General features: G+C 34.9%; 1 protein-coding gene across 1 annotated transcript; it reads left to right on the top strand.

Annotated features, from left to right (window-relative positions):
- The first annotated feature begins 144 nt into the window (after positions 1-144).
- Positions 145-26634, top strand: ATPsynCF6 (ATP synthase, coupling factor 6). The gene is made up of 4 exons (XM_081730017.1): positions 145-285; positions 11765-11920; positions 18951-19087; positions 26510-26634. The coding sequence occupies exons 2-4, from the start codon at positions 11766-11768 to the stop codon at positions 26548-26550; spliced, it is 333 nt and encodes a 110-aa protein (XP_081586143.1). The 5' UTR covers positions 145-285; position 11765; the 3' UTR covers positions 26551-26634.
- The last annotated feature ends 238 nt before the right edge of the window (positions 26635-26872 follow it).

The raw sequence follows: 26872 nt of genomic DNA, 5'->3' as shown, positions 1-26872 counted from the left end.
AATGATGGAAATCTTCTCTGTGATTGGTCGAAGTTACATGTGGTCTATGACGTAACGAAAAGATGTGTAAACATCTAAGAAAATCGTAGTAAAAACCTATTCAATTATTTACTCATTACTCACAATGAATATTCTTTATTTATTTATCTATATCCCGAAACATACACACATTGATAAATTGTTTCACTTTATTTTCTATCATTATTGCATTTGATGCTCGTAGTACTCTCTCCGCCATCTTAAAACAAGCAGCTGACGAGGTTGTGGGTGCAGAAGGTTTTTCAGGTAGCAATGACATTATTTACGATATATATTTGTAAAATTAGTGTATCGGAGTACTAGAGAGGGACAGTTTTTTATTTATATTGATATTTCTTAAGTACTGACATCAAAATACACCACTTCAACTACATTTTACACATTGATTTTGCGTAGTGCTCGGCTGTATTAATTTTTTCGGGTTTTTGTTAATTTTTAATTAAATGTTTTGTCTGAAATGATAAAAAGCAGCATTATATAATACTTACGTTTCGTATTTTAAACCAAGCGTAAAATATACTGAAGCATTCAAATTAATACTACTGTATGTGTATGTTTACCATATATTTGTGCACTCGATGAATGTTTTTTAGTTCATTTTGTGACATTTATTATTTCAGATGTGATAATGGAACTTGTGCAAAGTAGATTATGTAAACAAAAGTACCGTAAGCATGACGAATTTTTAAATAAAAGTGTTAGTAATCAAAACCAACTTAATGTACCGTATCCGTTAAGTGCAAGGCACATTCGACTTCCATTTCGCCGGTTCTTTTTCGACATTAAATAAACTAACTGATTTGAATACTTGAACTACCCTGTAAATAAATCATATTAATCGGAACCGTGAACTGGAAGGGAAAGTTCTAGAACACAGGTCCTCCTATATAGATTAGTAGCTGGTTGGTTCCTTTCTGTACCAAAGTTTAATATTTAATTTACATACGGTAGTATTGCCGAACGAGCGTTAGCGAGTGAAGGCGGCTTAGAGGCACGTTGTTTTCTGTCTTTGCTACAGCTAAATGTGAAGGGGGAGCTATGTTGTAGAACCTTGCCGAACTGGAACAATGAAGGTGTGAACAAGAGCATTACTAGAGCAGACACTTCTACCAAATTTTGACACATTTCTTAAATGTTCATATCAGGTTAGGGTTTTGTATTTCTTTTAGCAGAGCATGTACTAAATAAGGAGCTTCATTACTACTTGCAGATTGAGTTCAGGAGGGCTGATTGTAAATATGGGTTGGACATATGGTATAAAACACGAACCAACTTGTGCTAGGTGGCCAGTAAAAAGCATGAATGCTGTCTAACCGAGTCTGGACAAGAGCGTAGCAGGGGGGGGGGGGGCGAGCTGTAGCGAGGGTGTGCGTCTATATGGAGCAAGCGCGTTAGCGGCAGGGTACACGTACAAACTGGCAGTGGAAGAGCACATTTATACAAAAAACAAAAAAGATAAAAACTGTTAAACAAGACTGCACTTATTTAATAAACACACATTTACACGTAACGTTTCGATGTTCTAGCGTCAGCGTGTACATCTAATGAGGATCTTGACTAGAAGATCGAAACGTCACGTGTAAATGTGTTTTTATTAAATAAGTGCAGCCTTGTTCAGCAGTGTTTTTATATTTCTGATTTTATTTGCAAGATCTATGACTATGATTGTGTGTCACATTTACACACACACACAACACTTAACTATAACTCAAAATTAATTTCATTATGCTGTGCACTGACAGTAATAATTTATATTCACACTCGCATTTCTTCACGAAAATGTTTCACATGGTATTTTACCTGTAAATTTTCTGTGGTAGAACCATCTGCTGGAGTGAACCCATAAAAACTATTATGCAAAGACACTAATCACTTGTGCTAGATGACCACTAAAAGTCATGAATGCTATGATAGTTTAACCGAGTGTGGGCAGGAGCATAACAAGGGACCCCGATCGGTTTGCGAAGGGTAACGTCCATAGGGAGGAGGCGCGTCAGCGAACATAAAATACGCGTAAAAAAGGATAGGGCAAAACATTGTAGGGTGGAGGTGCCGGTTATGGACACTTTAAGGACTTTATTATTATTATTATTATTATCGTTACATTTTTTTGTAAAAGATATTGCCACTATTTATGGTTTGAAAGTGTATGCTTCTAATTTCAACTCTTGTGAACAGATTTTCCTTAATTAAATCTTTATCTACTGTCTTTAAAAGTTGGTGAAAAGCATTTTGAAAAACCACTACACATTTCACCACTTTTGTCCATTCTGTTTCTGCTTATGGCCACCTGTTTTTCGACTTATGGCCATTTAGAATAAATATATAAAACCAACTTTCAAATTAAGATTTATTAATTAAAATGACATCAAAGATCATTTACTTAGTATACATGAAATTAGCCTAGGTATAGGACTCTTGCTTACTTATGTCTGAATGCTAAAGATATATATAGGCTACGTTACGAAATGTATTTACCTTTAGCATTTAGATATGTAAACTTTATATATAGTTTGCGACTTTATCTGTAACAAGAGGTTGCCTAATAGAATAACATCTTAACAAATAGGTCAAAAGTAGTCGAGCATAGAATAATATGAATATATCAGTGGTGCCCCCCCCCCTCAATTGTCTATTCGTAGTTGTTCTTCCATGAAAAAAAAAAAAACTTTTCGATTAATTTTTACACACCCTCAAACACCTTTATATAGATTTTTAGCCCCCCCCTAAATATTTCAATGACGCGGTTTGCGTCATAGCCCCCCTTTCTGGGCACTTCTGAATATATTAGTGTTTTCCAACTGTTTTTACAGCTCCAGGAAATACATTTACCACCATTCGATCCCGTTCTTTAAGGCTCGCTTCTGCCAATTTATCAATTATGTTCAAAATATTTACTTGTGAAATATCATTCTATATGACAACAAACTGTGCTTTCTTTTAGTCCATACGAGTTCCTTTGTGAGTAAACGGTTAGCGTACGCGCCTTTGGCATGGGAGACCCGGCTTCGATTCCCGTCAGGAGCTCGTGTGGTTCGGATTCCACGTTAATCAATAAGTCTACGTCTCATATAGCCTCGCTGTTGAAAGGGGCGCTAAACTTAAAATCAAGTCAACTCTTTGACTCCACACTTTTGAAGCAATGAATATCCTACTCAAAAGTTGATATTTTGTTCAATATTACACCAACATGCTTGTATTCTGTCACACGGAGGGATTTCATTAAGGTTACATGTAGGCTAACAATATTTTACACCGAGTGTAGTACGCTGGGCCTGTTGTGTTTCGTTCCATTATATGATTAACTAGGGTTAAGATTTTGTTATATTATGTTAAAATATGTTTTATTTTGTAAAGTTAACTTAACATTTAGGCCTATTAGTGGATTTGCCTATTTACTTCTATAAGAAAAATGTGTTGTAATGTCAATAAAATACTGTTTTTTTTTTAAAAAAAAATAATTTTATTAATAAACAACACATTATATTACTATTACAATTGTAAAAAGTGGCCATAAACAGTAACAAGTATGAAACCACTCGTGGCCATAACTGGTTTCACGGAATATTTCGGCCCACTTAATGGCCATTGCATTGGTTTGTTGTGTTTTGAGGTTCTGGCAGTTAGGATAACATTATAAAAGAAATATACAGAGTTTTTTTCGTACCAGGAAGCTAAGTTTCTACTTTCTAGGCCACGTCAAAGTGAAATGATAAAAGAGGTCCCAGGCCCGAATCTCGTCTATGTTGAAAACTTGATCGAAATCAGTCGGATGGTTCAAGAGTTATTAAGTCTCAAACATTATATATATTTCCTAATGTGTTTGATGAATCCAATGATACGGGAAGGTTCTAGAACACAGCCCCCCCCCCCCCCCCCCATATAGGTTAGTATCTAGGTTGGTTCCTTTCTGTGTCAAAGTTAAATATTTAATTCAAATAGTATTGCCGAGCAAGCGTTAGCGAGTGAAGGCTGGTTAGAGTCCCGCAGGGCGCGGTGTTTTCGGTGTTTATTACAGCTAAATGGGAAGGGAGACCTGTGTTCTAGAACCTTGCCCAATGATAAATTTGCCAAAACTGTAACACTATTACTATTTATTAAAAGTAATTTCCTTTTGTTAAATTTTAGTTTTAATTAAGGCAGAGAAGTTCGAGAGCTAGAGTGAACAGCATTAATATGAATAAATTAAAGAGTATTCGTACTTACAAATAATAATAAATAAATAAAAATAAAAGAGCATCATTTAACATGTTTTAACTGTCTACAGTTGTTATATATACATTATACATGTACAGTTTTGTATACATTCCTGTTGAAATGTGATTTTCAGAACTGTTCTGCAAGTTGAATCTTAATCAGGAAGTTACTTGCGAGATTAGGGATAATCTCACTTTGTAATTAGTAATAATGATTGCTGTTATACAGTTCTCAAAAGAATTCTACAGACTAACAATATTTTCACTCCTACATACTCAATACATCTTATTTTAAAAAATGAATTATGTCGTTGAGGAAGGTGCAAGCAGCATATAAGAATTAGTTTCCTTATCCGTAATTTGATTATTACGAATAGAGAGAAAGATAAATTCTTGATGTATGATAATCAAACTAAATCTGTATTTTAGCGCAGGGTGTCTATCGGTCACGAATGTCACGAAATCAGAAAACGGTCATGAAAGTCACGAAAAAGTCACGAAATTTAGCTTTTCGGTCACGATTTTTTTTTTAAACTGTGAAAATGTAAGTACAGATTGGAATTTTTTTTCTATAAGACGTCAAAATTCACCACTAAAAATGTTTATGGTCGGCTTTAGACGCTACGAAATCGCAAGCAAAATACGTTTCTATCGCATGGATGATAATTCGGCCTAATTCTCACCCAAATTTGCTCTTGAAAATGTTAGGAAATTTTATGATTTGGTAAAGAAAAGGTCACGATAAAGTCACGAAATTTCATTTTGGAATTTTAGTCGACACCCTGTAGCGTCTCGGTTGTAGTCAGAAAATAAAATTGGGACGGGATTGACTGAATAGAATTTAGCGTTCCTTACTCCACCGAGGCTATATAAGACATGTATCTACAGCTTAACGTGGGGTCTGAATCACCGTATTTTGCTCTGATACCTGTCGACAGACGGACATAGCTGTTTATAATACTTCCGATTCTTATGCATAACATATTTGAAGTACTTTTAACAATTTGTACATGCGTTTTGTATTGTATTTAACGATAAGTAAATATTGAAAAATAAGCAATTTGAATACAATCATTTATTGTTAAGAACTCCAAGTTCATTTATTATTTATTTATTTATAATAGGTTTCAGATACAGCACTAGGGCATTTTACACTGAAACATTTTAACATTTTGATAACATAACAATTGAATAACAATTTGAGCACAAGATGGTACAGCACAACAGCAACATTACAAAAATAGCTTTTTTTTTATATATAGAGGATCTGAAAGTATACTCATTTGAAAAAAAAAATCGTGTACAGTTTATGGTAACTTATTATAAGTACTGACAGTTCGGTTTAGTAGGGACCTTTTGAACAATATTAACTCTCGCCGCTCAAGTGTAAAAAGAGATCACTAGACCGGGTTGTTCTAGCAGGTACGCAAAAATTGATCTGACTTAATAGCTGTTCACATAATATATATGGCCATTTACAATTTTCTTTTGCAAACATATTAGGTCAGAAATTTTGTTTCTTACTAGGGGAGGTTTGATATTGAGTGATTTTCGGAACTTCGCAGGTGAGGTACTCGGTAGGATACAATGGCTAAAAAGAAATTAATACGGAATGACCAGATAGGAGAACAGTACTCAATAGTGGGAGCAACATATGCCGTATAGAATAAGCTTAAGAAATTAGGATTTTTTATGTCAGTGAAGTGATAAAGGAATCCCAGTTTTCTCATAGTAGGAAGATATTGTGCTTATATGATCTGCAAAAGTAAGCTTACTGCCAAGATCTCTGAAAGAGGAGACAGGATTTATATTCTTATGACCAATTTTGTAAACGTGGTTTATAGGTTCCTTTTTTAGTGAAATCGTAAGAGAAGCACATTTTTCTATGTTTAAGGTAAGTTTCCAAGAGTTACACCAGTTGAGAAGAATTGAAGCATCTTGTTGAAGAGCAAGAGCATCGTACTCGGATTGAACTGTATAGAGTTTACAATCATCAGCGAATAGAAGAATAGTGGTAGAGCTGTTTGTGGAAGAAAGAAAGAAAGAAAAAAGGAAAGACCGTTCATGTATAATAGGAATAGAAGTGGACCCAAAACACTGCCTTGAGGAACCCCAGAAGTTACGGGAATACAGCCAGAAAAGACTCGAAGACTAAGTAATTTGTCATGTATATTGAATCTAGAACTGTGTTTGTATATAAGATGATGGTGTGGGAGAGAATCGAAAGCCTTAGCCAGGTCCAAATACAAAATGTTGAGGTGAGAGTTTTCTGAGATACTGTCCACAACATCGGACAGAACAGATAAATTGGTAAGACAAGATTTTCCAGGCAAAAAGCCGTGTTGCGAGGAGTTTGTAAATGGAGCAACAGATTGGAAGATTCTGTTTTTGATTATCTTTTCACAAAAAAGTGAGAGAGGTGATGATAAAGAAATAGGTCGATAGGGGAACACATCATTTTTATTTTTATCAGGCTGATGAATAGGAGTGATATTACCTCTCTTCTAACAGGTGGGAAAGACACCTTCTGCAGAACAGCGATTTAGTAAGTCCGAAGGGGGTTGAGAAAGCGAACTGGCAACACTGTGTAGGAAGCAAGTGCAGATATTATTTGGCCCTAAGACGCGCTGCTGGGACAGTGTCAAGAGAAGATAAAGTACTTCGGTTGGAGTGGCACTGATAGAAGACAAAGACTCAGAAGAAACAGATTGAATAGTGTAGGGGCAGGAAAGAGAGGTGGGAGGGAATGAAGCAAAGCTACTAGCAAAATATTCATTAAACTCCTGTGCCCTTCTCTTTCATTTACACAAAAATTTTTGTAGGTCAGTTCTGTCGGTATACGAGATCTATTTTTTCGATTGTTTATTAGGATCCAGAAACGCTTAGGGTTCTTACTTGTATTGCTTGTGATGTGTTCAATGTACTCCTCATATTTTCTTTTCGTAAGATATTTACTGTCTTCTAATATCTGTAAACTTTTTAAAAGTGTATTCACTGGGAAAATCCTTCCATAGCTTCCGTGCACTTTTTTTGTTGTGAAGTATGCACTTTAGTTCCTCATCAAACCACGGGGGGGGGGGGGGGGACTTTAAAGAAGGTCTTTGCCGAAAGTCACAAAATCTTGAACCACAGCCTGTATGACGTCAGTAAATAAGACAGTTGCATCGTCAACTGAGCCTGAGTTTTGTAATTTACCAAGAATCAAGGTCCATCATAAGGACAATGCTAACAAAGGTGGAAATATATATATATAGGAATGTAAAAGTTAACTGTTAGAAGCATTCAAGGGGCACCAAATACTGTAAAAGCTCAGTTTCCGGGAAGAAGAAATAGGATAACAAGGTTGGAGAATCTTATTTCCTTCAGTTTACTAAAATACAATATACTCAGTGTTGCATGCTTACATATTCTAGTTCTTTACAGTGGAATAGAGCATACTAACAAGGGGCGCGGTAGCTCAGTAGTAGAGCGTTCACCTTTGGTGTATGGGGTCCTTGGTTCGTTCCTAGCTCGGGCCAAGTGAGCTTTGTGTGGACAAACACCATGTGCATGGGCTTTCTCGGGGTTTTTCCGTTTCCTCTTGCTTTCTTCATTTCATTCATTTCTCATCATCCACCGTTTCCTTTAACCTAATCGGCATCATCGTGGGACGTAAAACTTAAAGATTTTATTTCATTTTGATTTTTTTCAATATGCCGACAATAAAATTTAAGTTCTTAGTTAAAACATGAAAAGAATGAAAATGAATCTGTGAACGGTTTCGAGGCCTGCTTACCTCTTCTTCACCAGATTTAAAGATAAAACTTGGTGCTACATAAAAAGAGCGTGATATTTGGAAATCTGTGCTTCTTCATCCTGTAGAATAAGATTGATGGGATAAGATTGTAATGTACTTGTCTTCTTGATTTATGAGTTGTGAAAAAACCCTTGATATGTGCTTCTACATAAAATTGATAAATAACCCACTGAAATGACGATCTTGAAATGCGAATGGCTCAGCAAACTGATGATATAATATACGTCGACATAATAGAAACCTTAAACATAATAAGTAGTACTTGCTATGTAATGATATTTGTGAATAGAAGGTATAAATCAACTTGTTCTGAGGAAGAGATAAGGAGTGCCTCGAAACAGTTCGCAGATTTTATGTTGTTTTGATGTTTTAAGGTATGAGAATTTTTTATTTCCTGTTTAGTTTTGTTTTTTCGTCATTCTTAATTAATGTCGTACACAATACGTTAAAGCCTGGCGAAGGGCAAATTGAAGTCTTATATCTAATATAGCTTCATAATATGAAATAAGAGAGAAACAAAAACTAGTTCCTTACCGTATTTGGTTTTATTTGAACGTCAATATTCGCAGTGTTTCACTGACATTGTTTTTCTAGATGAGCAAAAATCGTGTATTTTATATTGATAAATAGAGGAAACAAGCGATTTTTATCACACCAATTCCTCTGTAAATGCGAATTCAGTGATACACAAAGAGTCAAAAACTGCACGATTGGGCCAAGACTCGAACCCGGTATCTTCAGTGTACCATGCCGATGCATTAACCGTTACATTATCCAATCCGCTTCCTGATCAACTATACATTCTTACCTGTAAAGAGTTTGTGCATTGAAAATCGGTCGTTTCCTTTATTTATCAATATAATGTATGAAAAACTGTCGGAGTAGTTCTCAATGTGGACGCTGGATTGTCCAAACACAACAGGAGTTGTGGTACAAACCATGTCGTCTGAGTGAATGAACACGACTTCAAAAGTATGGGAATTTATGGCTGTTCAGAGAGTGGACTGAAGAATGAAAATGAATTTTTTTCAGTTTTACGTCCCACGATTGTACCGGCTAGGCTAAAGAGACTGTGATGATGAGAAATAAATGAAATGGTGGAATGAAGAAAGTTGGAGGAAACGGGAGAACCCCGAGAAAACCCACGCACACGGTGTTTGTCCACCACAAAGTTCACTTTGCGCGAGCTGGGATCGTACCAGGGACTCCAAGCACCAGAGGTGAACGCAGTGCCAATGAGCCACCTGGCCTCTGAGAGTGGACTGAGTGGCATAGTGGTTAACATATCGGCACGGTATGCCGAAGATCCTGGGTTCGAGTCGCGGGCCAGTTACGTATTTCTTTCATTCTTTGTGTATCCTTGAATTACTTGTTGAGTTACTGCTAATTTACATGGTAATCTTGTGATTTCTTCAGCTGGAAATAGTTAACTTTTCTAAACACGCCGTAAATGTTATCCACACTCACCAGTCATTAGTGGAATGTACTAAAGGCATGCACTTTTTTCAAATATGAGAAAACCATTGTATTTTTCTTCGATGTTAAATTAGTGTAACTTAACCTACTTTTGTTCAAAACTGCACGTCACTATCCGTATGATCATGAAAAGATACTATTTGTTCTATAAGAAGGGATGCGGCGTCTTGCAGACCTAATTGATTTCAGATAGCCATTTCTAAAAAAAAAAAAGATATTGTCTATCTTACATTTGGGGTTTACAATCTTGCCAATTGCTATTTCGTTCAGTGGTTAGGGTTGCCACTTGCCCTGAAGAAAAGTACTTCATTGCCTGACAGTGAAGTCCGGACTAAAACAAGCCTAAAGTCATAGTACTGAAAAAAATGGAAAACGTTGGTACTTTTGTAGGACAGTTTATTCTTATTTTTATATGAAAAGTCAACAACTTAAAGACAGTGAGAACTGACACACGCGAAACAAGTATAACCGCTATGCCGATTGTCAGAAACTAGAATTGTAATTTTTGCGTTGCGCTGATGCAGATCGCTACAGAATAGAATATTTTTATTGTCATGAAGCCTGTGATTAGGCAATGGACAACGTGAAGGGATTATACACACATGTTTTAAAATGTTACACTAGCAACTTTCATACTTTACTGTACATACATAAAATTATCACCAGTGGACAAATCATTTTTGCGCTTAAAAAAATTCAATAATATTATAAAAAGGCAATGCCATTAGTTCTTTATACACCTTAGCTTTAAATTTATGAATAAACAAATAGTGCATATAAGTTGGTAACATATTCATAATGTTATACCAACAATAACATGACTGACTTTGATTTTAGATAATCTACTTTAAGGTGTATCAATTAGTTTTTTCGATCTTGTATTATGTGTATGTATATCTTGTCTGTATAACATAGTTGGAACATTCTGTTTTGTGTAGATCAATACTAAATAAGTGTAAAGATTAATTACAGTCATCATATTTCGTTGAATAAATAGTGGCTTATAATGTTCATTGAAGGACACACCACTAATTATTCTAACAGCTTTCTTTTGCAATAGTAACACATCATTTATATAACTGCTGTTATCCCTAAATATTAAACCATACGTAATTATATTTCGGAAAAATGCAAAATATCCAGTTCGTAGATAATTATTTGGCACTGTAGTTCTTAAGAATCGCAACCAACGTATTGTTCTTGATAGTTTACGACACACATGTTGTATATGTGGTTACCAGGTCAACTTACTACCTAACATGATGCCAAGAAATTTTATGTTGTCCATACTAATGTTGGGGAAATCTTTAAGTGTAAATATTATCTGTTGAGTCTTTATTTTTGTTTAAAAGGAAACCATATTTTCCAAACCATTAAGTGGCTTGCATCAGTGTAACCCAACATTGCTCCTCTAGATCAATCAAATTATTAGCTCTGTTCAGAAACGTTGTATCATCAGCGGAGAGGATAGGTGTAGCTTCAATACTTCATGGTAGGTCATTTATCATTAAAATGAAAATTAAAGCTCCTAAACAGAGCCCTGAGGTACACCATATTTGAGTTCAGCTAATTGTGACAAGTTCCCATTATAACAGACACGCTGGGTTCGACCTTCTAAATATATTTTGTAAAAATTCAAATTGTTATGCTGGAATCCGTAACCCTTTAGTTTTTAATTAAAACATGATGCAGTCAAACGCTTTACTTAGATCACAAAGGGTAGCAAGCCCGTAATCATTTTCGAACGTTTTCTAAATATTTCTTATCAATGTATCTATTGCATGTACAGTAGATTTACTAGCCCTAAACCCAAACTGACATTGACTAATTATATTGTATTTATTTAGGTAGTTAATGACTTGCTCTTTTCCTAGTGCCTCAATAACCTTAGAGAGGATTGGTATCTGAATGAGGTCCGATGTCTTCAAATGAAAGTCATTCGGTGGGGTGAAGTACAAAAAGGACTATTTTCGGAATTAACAAATTGGTAACCTGTATCATCTTCAACAAAAATTTACTTTGCCTTAAAGAGGGTGAAAAAAAGTCATTAAGCGTCAGGTGATAACACGTAACTAAATAGGAACAATGCTCTCAAATACCTTACCTACTGCGCGGCAACAAGGCAACATGTGGTCCTCCAAATGAGAGTTCGTTTCTTATTTTGATCCGACTGTAAGTTTGATAATATAATTCCAGGTTTTCTTAAAGGAACCTTGATAATATACTTTTATCGGTTAACATATGTGTCTTTTTTCAGGATGTTGATCTCCACGTTATTGCGCGATGGACGACAGACTCTCATGCTGTGCTGTCGGCGCAATATAGGAATATTCTATCCTGTTGCACAGAAGGCCTCTGATCCTATTCAGCAACTTTTTGTTGAAAAACTCCGCGAGTATGCTCAAAAATGCAAGTAAGTACAAATGCAAGCCTACTATATGTGTGTGTGTATGACTGTCAGGTATTTCTTGTAATGATTAGTATGCTTGATGTTAAAAAAAGAAAGAAAAAGAAAGTGAGTTGTTCTTCATATGAAAAGAGTAAAGTTGGAGGAAGAAGAAATGGATGAATCAATCAATACACTTGCTAAATTGTAAAACTGTGTCAGAAAGCTGTAAGAAAAGGAGCGAAGCAACTATATACAGGGTTAGCATAAATGATTCGTTCGTTTTAAAAAGGCTTTATTTTCAAAACTATTACACGTACACTCATGAAAGATATATGAAAAGAACCACAAACTCACCAAGTTTGTACTGTGTGGCAGCACGAGTTCATTATTTTTCCGATCGGGTGTGGCAGTACAAAGTTAGCACCTGTCGAAAATGGAGGGAAAGCAATAAAAAAAGTTTTTTGTGCTTGAATATGCCAGATGTTCGTCTGTTATCTCTGTGCAACGCGCTTTCAGAAGAGAATATGGAAAAGAACTGCCATTTAAACAAAGCATTTTGCAGTGGTATCGGCAATTCAAGGACTCTGGTTACTTGTGTAAAGGGAAAAGCACCTGGCCTCCCAGATCTTCTGATTTAACGCCCTGCGAGTTCTTCCTGTGGGGGTACGTTAAGGATCTTGTTTATATACCTCCACTACCACAATCCTTACTCGAGCTCAAAGAACGCATCATTGCTGCAGTGGAGACAATGACAGGACTATGCTACAAAATGTATGGAATGAGCTCGAGTATCGTCTGGATGTGTGTCGTGTCACCAAAGGAGCACATATTGAACATTTGTACAAACTTGGTGCGTTTGTGGTTCTTTTCATATATCCTTTATGTGTGCACGTGTATTACTTTTGAAAATATAGCTTTTCAAAGTGAATGAATCATTTATGCTAGTCCTGTATTGCGTATGCACTCTAACGTATTTATGAGAAGCAAGTTGCACTATGTAAGATAAAATAGCAAAATAATGCAGTGGAATATTAACAGGTATAATTTAATATATATTGGTTGGGAAATCCAGAGTCGAAATCATCCATTCTTTGCCACTCTGTATTAGTACATTTTTGTTAATGCGGATAAACTGTTCAATAATAATTCGTACTCGGAGCATTACTACGTATTCCTCTTCCTTTTCTGGATTTTAAGTTGACCAACCGATAAGATTTTGCCTTTTATTCTTTGATAGATGACTCTTCGCAGGATTTTTAACGCATGTAATACTAAACTGATCCTCCTGTAAAGCAAAATTCAAAAGATGATAAAGGTATGGCTGGAACGGAAATGAAATCTGGAATCCTTAGCCAGCTGCACATTTCCTGAGCACTGGTTCCCAGAATGAGGATTCCCAGCCCAGTCATTTTTTTTTTTTTTTTTTTTTCATTCTTCGAATTATCATTCAGCGATCATGCTTTTGTATAAACAGTACGGTAAATCAAAAGTCCGGGTTTTATTCTTAGTCCAGTTTTGTTTTTTCAATCATTAACCTTTTTACGATCCATAGTACGTTTTCATACCAAAATGCAGTTTTTTTTTTTAACAGCTTATTTAGATCGTAGGTCCTATAACAGGCATTTAAGCCTTTTTTAATTTTTTTTTTATTATTATTATTGGTCAAGTCAGACGTAGACCAAAGAACACCCCAGATGGGTTTTGGAACCAGATGGTCAACTTGTTGGCGCCAAACGGGGCCGGGAAATACGCTTCAATTTTATGGTTGGCGCCATACGCTTCAATTTCATGGTTGTTTGTGTTATTGTGTTTTCAATCCGAATAATCCAATATACCAGACTAGTTTTCAGGAAGAGAAAGGTATGCACATATATTAAACATATTATAGTAATATTTTCTAGTACTGTATATTTTTATGATTACTCTATATACATTATTTATAAGTAGCTGTCGTGACACGGCTTATTAGAAATTTACAATCAAGTAATACTAGAAATCCTATTCTAAAAATGCACAAATTACACTTATTTTCTGTAAGTTGGCCACTTTTCGATGGAACCGATGGTGGCCAACCTAGACAGGTTTCACTGTATATATATATATATATATATATATACAGTGGCGGATCTAGGATATGATCAAGGGACGGGCTAAACCATAGTTTGCCGCTTTATCCAGTGTAAAACAGGATTGAAGTTCATTTTATCCAGTGTATACCTGAGGATCAAGGGGGGGCTATAGCCCCTATAGCCCTCCCCTTGGATCCGCCCTTGTATATATATTTCACATTATATGTAAACTTGGTGTTTTTTTATTGCTGAACACAATACTATGAAAGTAGTTTACATTACATATGTAGTTACAGAAGACATTCTAGTGCAAAGTATTTGCAGTAGTAGATGGTTCAGTAGAAAATCTATTCGAGTATAACGACTTTAGCAGAGTATGAACTGGACAAACGTTTAAATCTCATCCTTTTTCAACTTGGCATATAGATAGGGTGCAAAAGAAGGTTTTTGAGAAGTGAGAAAACTTCGATGTAATTTTCCCAGAGCCACTGACGAAGGCAACAAACATTGTTGAAACAGTTTAGTACCTTTGCAGGGCTCATAGCGAGTCACTTTAACTAAAAGTTACTGTTTTGGGGGTAAAGCCATTTTTTCGTATTGAAACTGACCATGTGGAGACATTTTACCTAGGAAGAACCACAGGAGAACAATTCTTGAAACGTAAATCTAGCAATAGACAATTCAAATTTTCCCAGAGAGAAACTTTTGATGTTAGGTAGTGATGGACCAAATACCAATTAAAAGGTTCACAAAATGATAAATGAGAACATGAAATCATTTAGAAAAAGAGATTTGCTTGATATAGGAACATGTAACATACACAAAGTTCATAACGTGTCCCAAAAAGGATTTCAAGAATTTGGAATTGAAATGAGTGATTTTGTCATCGATGTGTACTATTTTTTCAAGGGTCGGCCATCAAAGTGGGAAGATTTCACTAAGATTGCCAGTAAGTTAAGACTGCCTAAATATCGATTTATCAAACATATGAGTTCAAGGTGGCTTATACTTGAAAAATCATGTGAAAGAGTTCTTGAACTCCTCAGTACTCTGCAGGAGTATTTCTTCAAGCTTCTTCCTCTAAAGAAATCAGACGTGATGGCTACTGGGAAGTATAAGTCAATTTCTAAAATTTTGAAAGACCCATCAACGAGTTGAATTTTATCATCTCAAATGCAAAACTTTTCAAGGATATTATAGAACTTCTTCAGAAGGAGGAACCCCTTGTACATGTTCTGTACTCTAAATTTCAAATGTTACCAAGGTTTTGTTGCTGCGATTTGTGAAGAAAGAAGTTATTACATCTTTGATTGAACTGGATGAAAGTGCTGTAAGCGAGGAAAATCTGTTACCTGTTTGTGAAGTGGAGTGTGGAAAAGAAGCAAGGTTAGCATTCAGTAGACGGATGGAGAAGGATGTGCTTAGTTTCAAGAAAAGTGTAAAGTCTCACTACGTGGCAGTATATAAACACATAGTGAAAATCATTAAAATTTCCCTAGAACTTAAGTACTTGTCTTGTCTTCATCCGGAAAATATGAAGTCATTTGAGAGTGTCACGTATATTACAAATCTGGATAAAGTTCTTCCCCTCAGCATTGACTTGGATTTGCTGAGTGATGAGTGGCGGTTACTTCAACCTGAGAATTTCTCAGGAAGTCTTTGCAGTGGCCGAATAGATGTTTACCAATCGTATGGTACCAGGACAAAATTTGTAACAAACCAATTTGACAAGACAAAATTTTATTACCAGTTAATGTTAATCTGGATGCTGCGTATTAATTACACTACTTTAATTTTGCATTATTGGACATAATGAAAATATAGAAATTTGGCCTTACTTCATCCAGATCGAAGTTGAAATACAAAATCGTGCAAAGTATATAATTAGTAATGAACCTTTAAACACAAGTAATCCATTTTTTTTTATTAGCTGTTAAACTTAAGTAAAATAATTTTTAATCTTGACATGTTAAAACATTACATATTTCAGCTACAATTCAGCCGGCCCTAGTTTGGTTGACGAAGAAAAAAAAATGTAAAATTCAATTTATGCCCAGTTTGGGGCATGAAGGTTTAAAGTTACTTTTCGATGAGATTTTGGTCACTTTTCAACTATTTAGAAAAGACCAGACCACTATGAGCCCTGCCTTTGAATGCAGTTCTATTTTTTACAAGTTATATAAATATATGTCCAATCATATCTTCAAATAAATACTATTTTATATTGTAGTAAGAAAAATGCTTCCCTTCATTGTCTTGGTGCATGGGGTCCCTGGTTCGATCCCAGTTTGCGCCAGATGAAATTTGTGGTGGACAAACACCGTGTTCCTTTTCCTCCCACTCTCTTCATTCCACCACATCCTGCATTTCTCATCATCACCGTGTCCTTTAGCCTAGCCGGCTTTACCGTGGGACGTAAAACTTAAAGATTTCATTTCATTTTTTGTTCTTTGTTGTGACTTTTTATGTTGTTTTAGTTCTCATGCTATTTTGTGTAATTAATGTTACTTATTTGCCTCTAAAAGAATAATGTTATTGTCAGTCTGCAGGGTGTCTATCGGTCACGAAAGTCATGAAAAAGGCACGAAATCAGAAAACGATCATGAAAGTCAAGAAAAAGTCACGAAATTTAGCTTTTGGGTCACATTTTCTTAAAATCTGTACAAATATAAGTACAGACTGAAAAGTTTTGTTGTGTAAAACGTCAAAATTCACTACCAAAAATGTCTGTGGTCGGCATTTGACGCTACCAAATTGCAAACAAAGCATTCTTCTATCGCGTGCATGAATATTCGGCCTAATTCGCACTCAAATTCGCTCTTGAGAATGTTACAAAATTATGTAGTTTGGTAAAGAAAAAGTCACGAAATTTCATTTTGGAATTTTATTAGACACCCTGATCTATATTTTTCATTTTAAAAAAAAACTGTAAAAGATATGAAGAATATCATGTCTCTGTAGCTAGAACAAATTAATTGTATTTACACCAATTTCAATGAGGAATATTATTTTGATTTACGAATAACAGAACGGAACGGATTAAATTTGTAACCCGCGGGCCTAGGTATGTTTATCAAGTGATATCACTTCCAAGAACTCAGATATCTAACTCTTCAATGTTAAATGTACAGAAATTACATCTTCACGATAAAACAAAGTATAATCACTGTCTAGGAAGAAATCACATATGTAATTTATCCTTGAACGAATAATTTATTCCTGTCTATAAAAATTAATGAACAAATAACAGTGAATATTCGCTCTTCGATAAGCATCCACCGAATATAAATGAAGTCGGTATAGCACTTAACGTTTCCCCATGTTCATTTCCTCCTGGGAGAACATATTTGAGTATTTGCATTCTCAAAAAGCAACATATAATATATATCACAGTAACTTAAGGTGTTGACTAAAATAGTTGATGACACTGTTTAAATTTTTATCTAAGTTTCCATCATTCAAGTTTAATTTAGGCTTTTTGGTCTTAATGTAGTAAAATCCATACACGTTCTTTTATGTTGAAGTTGTTTGGTGAATAATCTTGATATCTTTATTACTATGGGTATCCTTTAAATGGTTTGACAGTACAAAAACAGCCGAACCATGATCTTTGAAATCTCTTAAATGCTTTTTAATTCTAGTACTTACTTTTCTAACAATAGAAATCATCGGAGGTGTTCTCCCAGGAGCAACTGAATTTGGGGAGATGTAAAGTAACACTGACTGAATCTATATTCTTACTGGACAGCAAATGCTCATTGTTCTGATCTTTAAATTTATAATTTGTTATGTTCCTGTTGTGGATAAATTAATTATGTAAGTATTTCCTAGATAATGATTTATACCTCGTTTTCTTGTGGAGATGTTATAATTTCTATGTATTTAATATATGTTTCATAACCTGTGAGTTCTTGAAATTATATCTCGCAATAAATATCAGTCATATTACTGTTGCTATAACTGGGGTTGTACTACGCTATTATGTAGAATGATTCTGGACATCATAAAATCGAGGACTAACTAAACGTTGGAAGACCTGTATAAAAATTGTATTTTTCTATTTTTTTTTAAAAAAAAGATATTGTTAGTTATCACTATTGAAAAATTACTTGTATGAAACTTCAATCGCACATTACCTAATTAAAGCAGACTACGAAATCCTCGATTTTTATGGAGTATATCGTTTCGAAAGTTTAGGTCAGTAGTGAGGTACTGCACAGTAGATAAGAAAAGCCCCTTCTGCCCCTATTTAGAAGCTCCCTAGTGACATACAAAAGAATGCGACTAACATAAGGAAAATTCTCGCTTACTAAAGTCTTGTCGCTAGTATCGACATTCGTCGGTTATGAATTGCGTATACTTAATTGTTTAAATTAAATTGACCATCTAATTATAAGAAAATAATTAGGATATCTTACTACAGTGTGGAAGATACTTTTTAGAGTCACAAAGAGGAAAGGTATAATGTGCAGTTTTAGATTACTTATTTTCCGAGATTTCACCAATATCTAACAGTCTAAAGTAAGTTTGTCATAAGTGTTTGCACATGGGCTTCCTAAAAAGTCTTCGAATGAGTGAAGAGCTTCTCAAGGAGAGATGGGTGTTCAAGATTTCTTCTGATCATGACTGTGAATAAAATAATTAAAAAAACTATTTCACTACTGTAATAACATAGCTTTCGTTGAGGTATTTCATAAGTCTAGCTCCAAAGATTACCATAAGGTCCTAAAGAAATTTATATGGATGAAGATATACCCTCCAAAAAGAATAATCGAAATCGGTTCACCTGTGTCAAGGTTATATGTAAACATATATATATATATAGATAGATAGATAGATATAGATAGATACAGATATAGGTAGATAAATGGATTGAATTAAGAACTTTTTTCTTTTTTTTAAAGTAGGCTAAAAGAAGTACTATGAATAAGATTAATAATGTTCAGCAATGCGAATAAGTGCTAACGAATCTTGTGTTTCCGTAGGTCAGTAGGTAAACCTATTGTAGATGCTAACCCAGAAGTGGAAAAGGAAATGAAGTCTGAGTTGGAACGAGTGGCCAAGCGATATGGTGGAGCTGCCGAAACAGACATGAACAAATTTCCAACTTTTAAGTTTGAAGGTGAGTACCTCGAGTTTAAATATGAAAAAAGAAAAAGAAAAGCTGGAAGAATGAATGTTTTGGAAGAGTTTCTTTCCTCATCTCATCTTTGACTTGTCTCAAACGTGTATATTGCCTGCTTCTGCTGTAAATATTCAATTATTTTATATAATTCACAAATAGTTGAAGATGTACGAATACTATCCGTTGTATTGCTTCACCTAGTTTGTTCTAGATCTGTCGTTACTAATGTAAACAACCTTCGATTCCACATCCAAAGTTATTGTTTCCCATATTGTTCAACTAGTTAAATTGAAATTATTATCTATTTTGCCCTTTTTCAAATTAGAGTAAAATTTAACATATATTATTCCGTCGACAGCGCTGTAATCATAACACAGGATACTTAAAGAAAGAACTATCTAAAAGTAAGTCTTCGTATTTTTCCTCACTGTAGGAAAAGGCACTAAACTTCATGGGCAGCCATATAAAGATGTCCACATTTCAACTCTGTATTTCAAGAAAATAATCCGACGTTCTCAAGGACAACCAATAGATAGGGACATACACTTTGGAGCAATGGATTTTCATTGTCCAAGAGTATTAGAAGTGCACCAAGAGCCTGATCATGATATTAATCGTGTACCGCGTTAGTCTCTGTTTCACCCTATACTGCTTGCAGAATGCTTAGCAAACTTTCCCAGGTTGTTGTTGCATTTGTAGTACTGTTGCACGATGAAAATCCGTTGCTCCAAAGTATATTTATTGGTTGACCTTGAGAATGTCGGATTATTGTTGGCATGCAGAGCTAAAATTCTAATACTTTGTATAGCTGTCTGTGAAGTTTCGATCTTTTACTTGCAAAGGGAAGGGAAATACAAGGTTTTACTTTTGGGTAGTCCTTTATGTTAAAACCCTGCACAGTACACAAAACCTAAACTTTCGCAGAACCAAGTAACTCTATGGAACCCGGAGGTTCAATGCTATGTTCACAAAAGTTCTACATTGATTTCTGCCATTTGGATCCACTTTCTATTTTGAATTCCTATTTCTGTGAGATCCATCTTAATGGAGTCTGCCCATCTGCGTCTAGGTCTTCTTTATAGTCGTTTTCCGATTGGATTTCCAGCTAAAACGTGGAAAGCCTTCCTCCTTTCTTCCATTATGACTACATGACCTGCTCACCGATCCTCCTGGACTTCATGACCCTAACAATGTTTGGTAACGGTATAAATTATGCAGTTCTTCGTTATGAAGTTTCACCATTCCCAATTTGATTCCTAATATTCGTCTCAGGATTTTATTCTCAAATACTTTCAGTCTGCATTCTTCTCTCAGAGTAAACGACCATGTTTCGCAACCACACAGCACAGTAGGCATAATTACCGTTTTATATATTTGAAGCTTCAAATTCCTTGAGAGAATTCGCAACGACAAAATATTTTGAACTGAATAATAACACCAATTCCCTGCTTTCAGTCGAGATTTAATTTCTTCATGGATATGGTTTGTCGAATGTATTATTTGATATTTTGACACATCCATAATTTGCAGTATTACGATCTCGGAAAACTTCCATGTATTTAGCTATCTCTGCATTTACTTTTAAACCCATGTCTCTGCAAGCGTTTAATAAAATCTCTGCATTTCTTTTTATTGTTTTCCTGTCATCTCGTATCAGATTTATATTATCAACATGCGCCATAACCTGGTGAATACCATTCAGCTTTAGGCTCTGGTTATCATCTTTGGTTTTCCTTATAGCGTACTCCAGAACAAAGTTGAGTTACAATGGCGACAACACATCTTGTTTCAAGCCATTCTCGACGTGGAAGCTCGTAGACAAGAATTTCTCTACTCGGACTTGACTTTGGGATTCATTTAACACATCTTAATTAATCTAACTAGCTTTTTAGGTATTCCAAATTCTGTAAGAATGTTGTACAATATTTCCCTCCTAACCGAGTCGTGGACCTTTCTAAAATTAATAAGTAATTGATGTACCGAGGTATTGTATTCTCATTTCTTTTCGAGTATTTGTCGAATGGAAAATGAAACATTGCCTTTTCAATTCAGAGTATGTACCTATTTATCGGTTTTTTTTTTTTTTTTTTACTTCGTACCCGCTACAAAATCTAAATACTTTCCTTAATAGCTACGTATTGTTTAATTAAGAGGAGGAGGAGGCATTAAACTGGTAGTTATTTATTATTATTATTATTATTATTATTATTATTATTATTATTATTATTATTATTATTATTATTATTATTATTATTATTATTATTATTATTTCATACTAGCTACACCTGCGCTCTCTACACAGTGCATCATTTACATATGAGCATGAATATCCTTGTCATTCCTCACAACATCTGTACATGTCTCTTTACAGACACACGTGAAAGACGTCTTGATAAAAAGGCAAGGGTTATCGTAAAGGGGAGATTTTTTTCGACTATTTTTTCAATATCTCGCACTGTTTGCAAGAATTGAGCCTACTTCCGGTTGAAGTTGCTAATTCATGTATGATTAGTGTTTTATTTCTTCTTGCATGCAGTATGTAATAAGCAAATACATCACATACACAATTAATTATGTCAGTGATATATGATGTTCATTGGGCAAAACACTCCAAACAATAAAGATTCATCTTAGACTGGAGAAAGGGTTATCTTTCGTTTTTCATTATCATTTGGCCATGAAACAAACGCCATGTGGTGTTGGAATGTATTACTCATAGGATATGATTCTTAACTTTTTAAAATTTCAATACTTCCAGTGTACCCCTAAAAAATATAATAAAAAAATAACGGCCATTTTTTTTAAATATTCAATTAGAACTGAACAATCTACACAAGATTTGCAATCGATCAGTAAAAACGGTATCTTTCTAGAACTTGTGGTTTCCGAGATATTATTACCAAAAGAGTTGGCCACAAACATGTAAACCTAGCATTTTAACAAATAGAATCAATCGAAATATAAATACTAATACCAGAATTTAGGAAGTATCATTAATTTAGGAAGTGATTAGTGTTTTTTTAATTATTATCTCTTGCCTCAGAATTTGGTCCTTTATTCTCATTGTGTGGAGGGTAATGAACGCACTTTCATAATTTATTAGACATTTGTGGTGTATTCTAATCTGGAATGTGTAGAAAATGAGTATGAGCGTGTTAATGTCTCATTAAATTATGTGTTAACGAAAGAGAAGTTTCACCGTTAGAATGTCGAAGCATAGGAAATCAATATACAAACTCCAACAAAAACTCCACCCGAAGGAAAATATTCAAAAGTACGCCTTTGTGTTTATAAGCCTTTTTTGACAGCATCGAGAGACTAACTGTAAAGATTGCAGCACATTTTCTTGGTACACATGAGCCAAATGTTCTGACTTAAGTTTACACTATTCGTAGAATTAAAAACCTGAAGTGTATACTCACCTTTTGTTCCTTATGATCGTAAAAAGTTGCATTGAAATAAGCTGTAATGTGTGCTTCATGGTGAGGAGATACCCTTTCACTCTTTTACTCTGAAGTACACAGTTGAAAGATAGATTGTACGGTTTCAAAATGCCTATCGAATGATCTTCATATAAGTCGGCTCATATACACATCGTTGGCCAAAGAAGAAACGTAATCTGAAATCCACTTTAAAACAAATAAATGTGAAAATTACTTTATAAGCGAGCAGTGATTTCCTCCTGAGGCATATTTAGGTAAATAGCTGCAATAACGGTGCTGTCAAAGTAGGATGACTCCACCAACCCTGTGGATAAGATTCTACACCACACAGTAGGGCCTGGTAAATTTTCAGACTTTTGTGCTTTGATACGTGAGTTATTAGCCTCCTAGTGAATAAATTATGTCGATTTATGGTCAAAGCAATTTTAAAGGTCTTTCTCATTCAGTCTTGCCACGGTGGCGTCATCTTATTTTTTTCATTACGAATTCAATCCATCGGTCGGGATAATGCCTTTAATAATTATGGAATGTACGCTTTTATTCTTGCTGTTTTAAAACATATTTTGAAGCATATTTATAAAGCATATTTTGATTTATGTTCGGACAGATTTCTTAGGATTACGAGTTTGCTGTCGTATCCTGCGGGAGAGGTTTTATTTATTTATTTATTTTTAAAGGCCGATAGATAAACGGAGTCGTCTTACATATAATGTGCTTACACCTTTTACGTCAATCTTAAACTTACCATGTTTAGTCATAACTATAGCCATGTAAATGGGTTGATGTTTACTAGTGCCAAAAATCTCTCAGTATGTAAGTAATTTTTTCAGTGCATATGGTCCTTGGCAGGGCCGGATTTAGCATTTTGGCGCCCCTAGGCCCAATAATTTTTCCGCACCCTAGTCTGGTTAAAGTTACTTTCCTAAAACCTTTGTTAAAAAATTATATCAGGCCCAGTGGCGTATTTAGGGGGGCTTCCGGGCTAAAGCCCCCCCGAAATCTTACTTAATATAGTCAAGTATATGAAATATCTTGCAGAATTTTTACATTTTCAGACAAAGCCCCCCCCCCGAAAGTTACCAAAGCCCCTCCCGAAACAAAATCGTAAATACGCCACTGATCGGAATATGTTAATTGCTTAAACACCACTCCACGATGCAATTTTATCATTGCAAGTTTTTTGAGGAATTTACTTGGTTCTGGGCTTAACAAAATACCGTTAATGTATTAACAAAAGATTGGTGAATAACTTTGGTTTTGTTCAATTTAGCCATTTGGGCAAATAAATAAAAAAAAAAACTCTGCAATACATTATAAAATAGTTTTAATCTCAGAAACACAGCTTACATAAAGTATTTTGATAACGTGACACAAAAACTGTGTTTTAAAGTAAAACTAGATATTTTGTATGTATAAATAGTAAATTGTACTAGTATAAAAAATGACATTTTTCCGTTCGATTACGAGATTGCCGCTCAACGACATCCCTACAGCCAGTTCTCCTGTGTTTGAGATCAATGTTGTAACGAAGTTGATGCATAATGTTGAAAAATAGTTTAACTTTACCAACAATTATTTGTTCCAATGAACTTCAATGCTTTATTAGCCTGATTTTTTAAAATCAATTCAAAAAATATGTTAAGTTATGGCTATTTATTTTTATTTCTAGATATTTTTATTTTTTCCCCTCGGCCGTGCGTTCCCTGGGAGCTTGCGCCCATAGGCCCGGGCCTATTGGGAAATCCGGCCCTGGTCCTTGGTTCGATCCCAGCTCTCGCGTAGTGAGCTTTGTGGTGGACAAACAACGTTTGCGTGGGTTTGTCGAGGGTCTTCCGTTTCCTCCCACTTTCTTTATTCTACCATTTCTTATCACCGTCTCCTTTAGCGTAGCCGGCATAATCGTGGAACGTAAAACTTAGATATCATTTCATTTTTCAAAAGACTTTCTGCAGAACCTTAACCTTCTTGGAAAAGATTAATATATTCTTTCTCAATTGTATTTGTCAAATTCTAATTACCTAAGTTGCTGTGTCATTCTTTCATAAATACAACTTGTCGAAATTTGCCAATCTTCGGACGATTCCAAAAGACAGATGGAGGATGAAAGAAATTTTTAAAAATACGTGGGAATAAAACAATTGTTTCAATTCAACTAATACCAAAGTACGCATGTGTGCACATTAAACAAAATTCATGTATCTAATTCTGTTGATGATAGTTTGAAATTTGTCTTAGGGAGTGGGATAACTGAGCTTTGTGTACATCTGAAGAGATCCGACCCTAACTATTTTCTGATTCTAGTATCTGTTTCTGGAAAGGACAAAATTTATTGAGATCCATTCTCAGTACCTGCAACCAAAATAAATCGTAGACCTAGTGATATATACCAATCCCTAGATTTTCGGTTATATATATATATATATATATATATATATATATATATATATATATATATATATATATATATATATAGAGTTGAAGATCGAATATTCTTTAAGAAACATAAATATTAGGTTATGATAAAGGGAAAAGAGTTATTCAGAATCATTGTCAATGTGTAGTTAGGTAATATCTCTGACTGATGTCAAAGACAAAAGAATGATTTCAGCAGTTTTGGGTTAAACAGAGAAACGATGCAGCTCTAAATGGGAGGCTCCATAGTATAGTGGTTCGAGCGTTAGACTCACGTCCGCCTGATTCCGGGTTTGATTCCCAGGCTGGTGCATCCCAATTTTCGGCATCCACCCAGCGTCGGGAGGTAAACTGGGGAAGTCATGTGAATAAAAGATGTGAAGGCCACTGAAGTTAAGAAAGTTTCTAATACACCTGTTAGAGATGGAGCGGCACAATGCACTGACCATATTGTTAGTCGCTGGACTGGACGAAGTTCATCCGGTTGCTAGCGTCTCAGGACTACAAAAGGCTGTCACGCCAAATTGTTTTGTAAATACTAAATAACTACGCAGAGACTTAGTATTGTTTTTTTGATATTCAGATTTTTTTAAAAAGCGGTTAGCGTGCGCGCCTTTGGCGTGAAAGACTCGGATTCGATTCCCGGCGGGAACTCATGTGGTTTGGATTCCACGTTAATCAGTAGGTCGCTAGGTCCCGTCTCATATAGTCTCGCTGATGAAAGGGACGTTAAACTCAAAATCAACTCAACTCAGTTTTTTAAAAAACTTGCAAAGATGGAGGTATGACTGATGAACACCCTTAAGACGGTTTAGGATTAACCAGAAAAGGTGTTCACGAGATCTAACTCCTGGCTAAGCCCCATCGTACGTCATTGTCATAGAAACAGAATAGTTTATGGAACAAGAGAACGTTCTAATCTTAACCCCTATGTCATTCATTTTCTTGATTTTTTTAAAATCAAAAGCTCCAATATATTTTAATCAAAAAATTTCTTGTACGCCTTATATCTGGAGAACTACGTATTGTAGAAAAACCCAAACTATCACTTAACTCAGTATGATGTGCTTATTCCGTACAAAATACGAAAACTCGATTTAGGGGCCGTTCAAAAATTTTGTGGCCTCTGATCCAAAAACTTAATTATTGACCAAGATCGCAATCTTTTGATCCTAATTTTGTTATTTTCTTCTTTCTTTTTGTCTTAAATATCAGCTATTGCTTGGGAAAATTAGCGAGTGGCACTTTATTTGTAGGAGATAAAATAGTCTGAGATAAGGAATAATACATTTGATATTTTTCAGTGTGAAATATGCAATTATATTTGCGAAATCATAACTGAATACATTCTTGGAGTGGTCTTGATTCTGGAATTGCATTAGTTAATACTCTTTGGGATTGATGGTTATCTCGTGTATCTTCATATTGGATATTTTACATTTCCAGCGATATTTCTATGATATCATTGTTGAAGAATATGTTGTCCTTAATTCAGTGTTATTTTAGTATTTCGTTTCATTTCATGTGTGAATTAGTAATAAATTTTGTCTCTTTTTCGTTTCAGATCCCGAAATTGATCCTATCGACTTGCCGAAAGCAGGTTAACAACTTTGTTAGTAATATGTAGGTTGTACATTGAATATTGTGTTAATTTTACGTGTAAGTAATAAATTAAACATTTAAAAAAAATACTTTTTTTCTTTCTTTTCGTAACCTCTTGTAATAATTCTTAAGTGATTGTCGAATTCTTCAGTTCTCGATGTTCATAATTTTTAGTTCAATCATGATTGTGCTGATAATTAAATTATACTGATAAAATTACTACTATATAATTAAAAATAAAGAGTTATCGATTCATCTCCTAGTGGGGAAGGCTTTTTCCTCCGAAGAATGGTCGAGATGCCAGGAGAGGTGGTAGTCAGTGGGG

The sequence above is a fragment of the Thermobia domestica genome, chromosome 11, assembly GCF_964235325.1.
Source record: "Thermobia domestica chromosome 11, izTheDome1.hap1.1, whole genome shotgun sequence".
NCBI classification, from domain to species: Eukaryota; Metazoa; Arthropoda; class Insecta; order Zygentoma; family Lepismatidae; genus Thermobia; species Thermobia domestica.
The sequence above is the reverse complement of the archived record's forward strand: the minus strand, read 5'-3'. Positions and strand labels throughout refer to the sequence as shown.

Bases quoted from the DNA above. Each gene is read 5' to 3' on its own strand.
- ATPsynCF6 (XM_081730017.1), top strand. From the start codon at position 11,766: ATGTTGATCTCCACGTTATTGCGCGATGGACGACAGACTCTCATGCTG. The intron at 11,921-18,950 runs GTAAGTACAAAT...GTGTTTCCGTAG, and splicing joins GAGTATGCTCAAAAATGCAA to GTCAGTAGGTAAACCTATTG. The intron at 19,088-26,509 runs GTGAGTACCTCG...TTTTCGTTTCAG, and splicing joins TCCAACTTTTAAGTTTGAAG to ATCCCGAAATTGATCCTATC.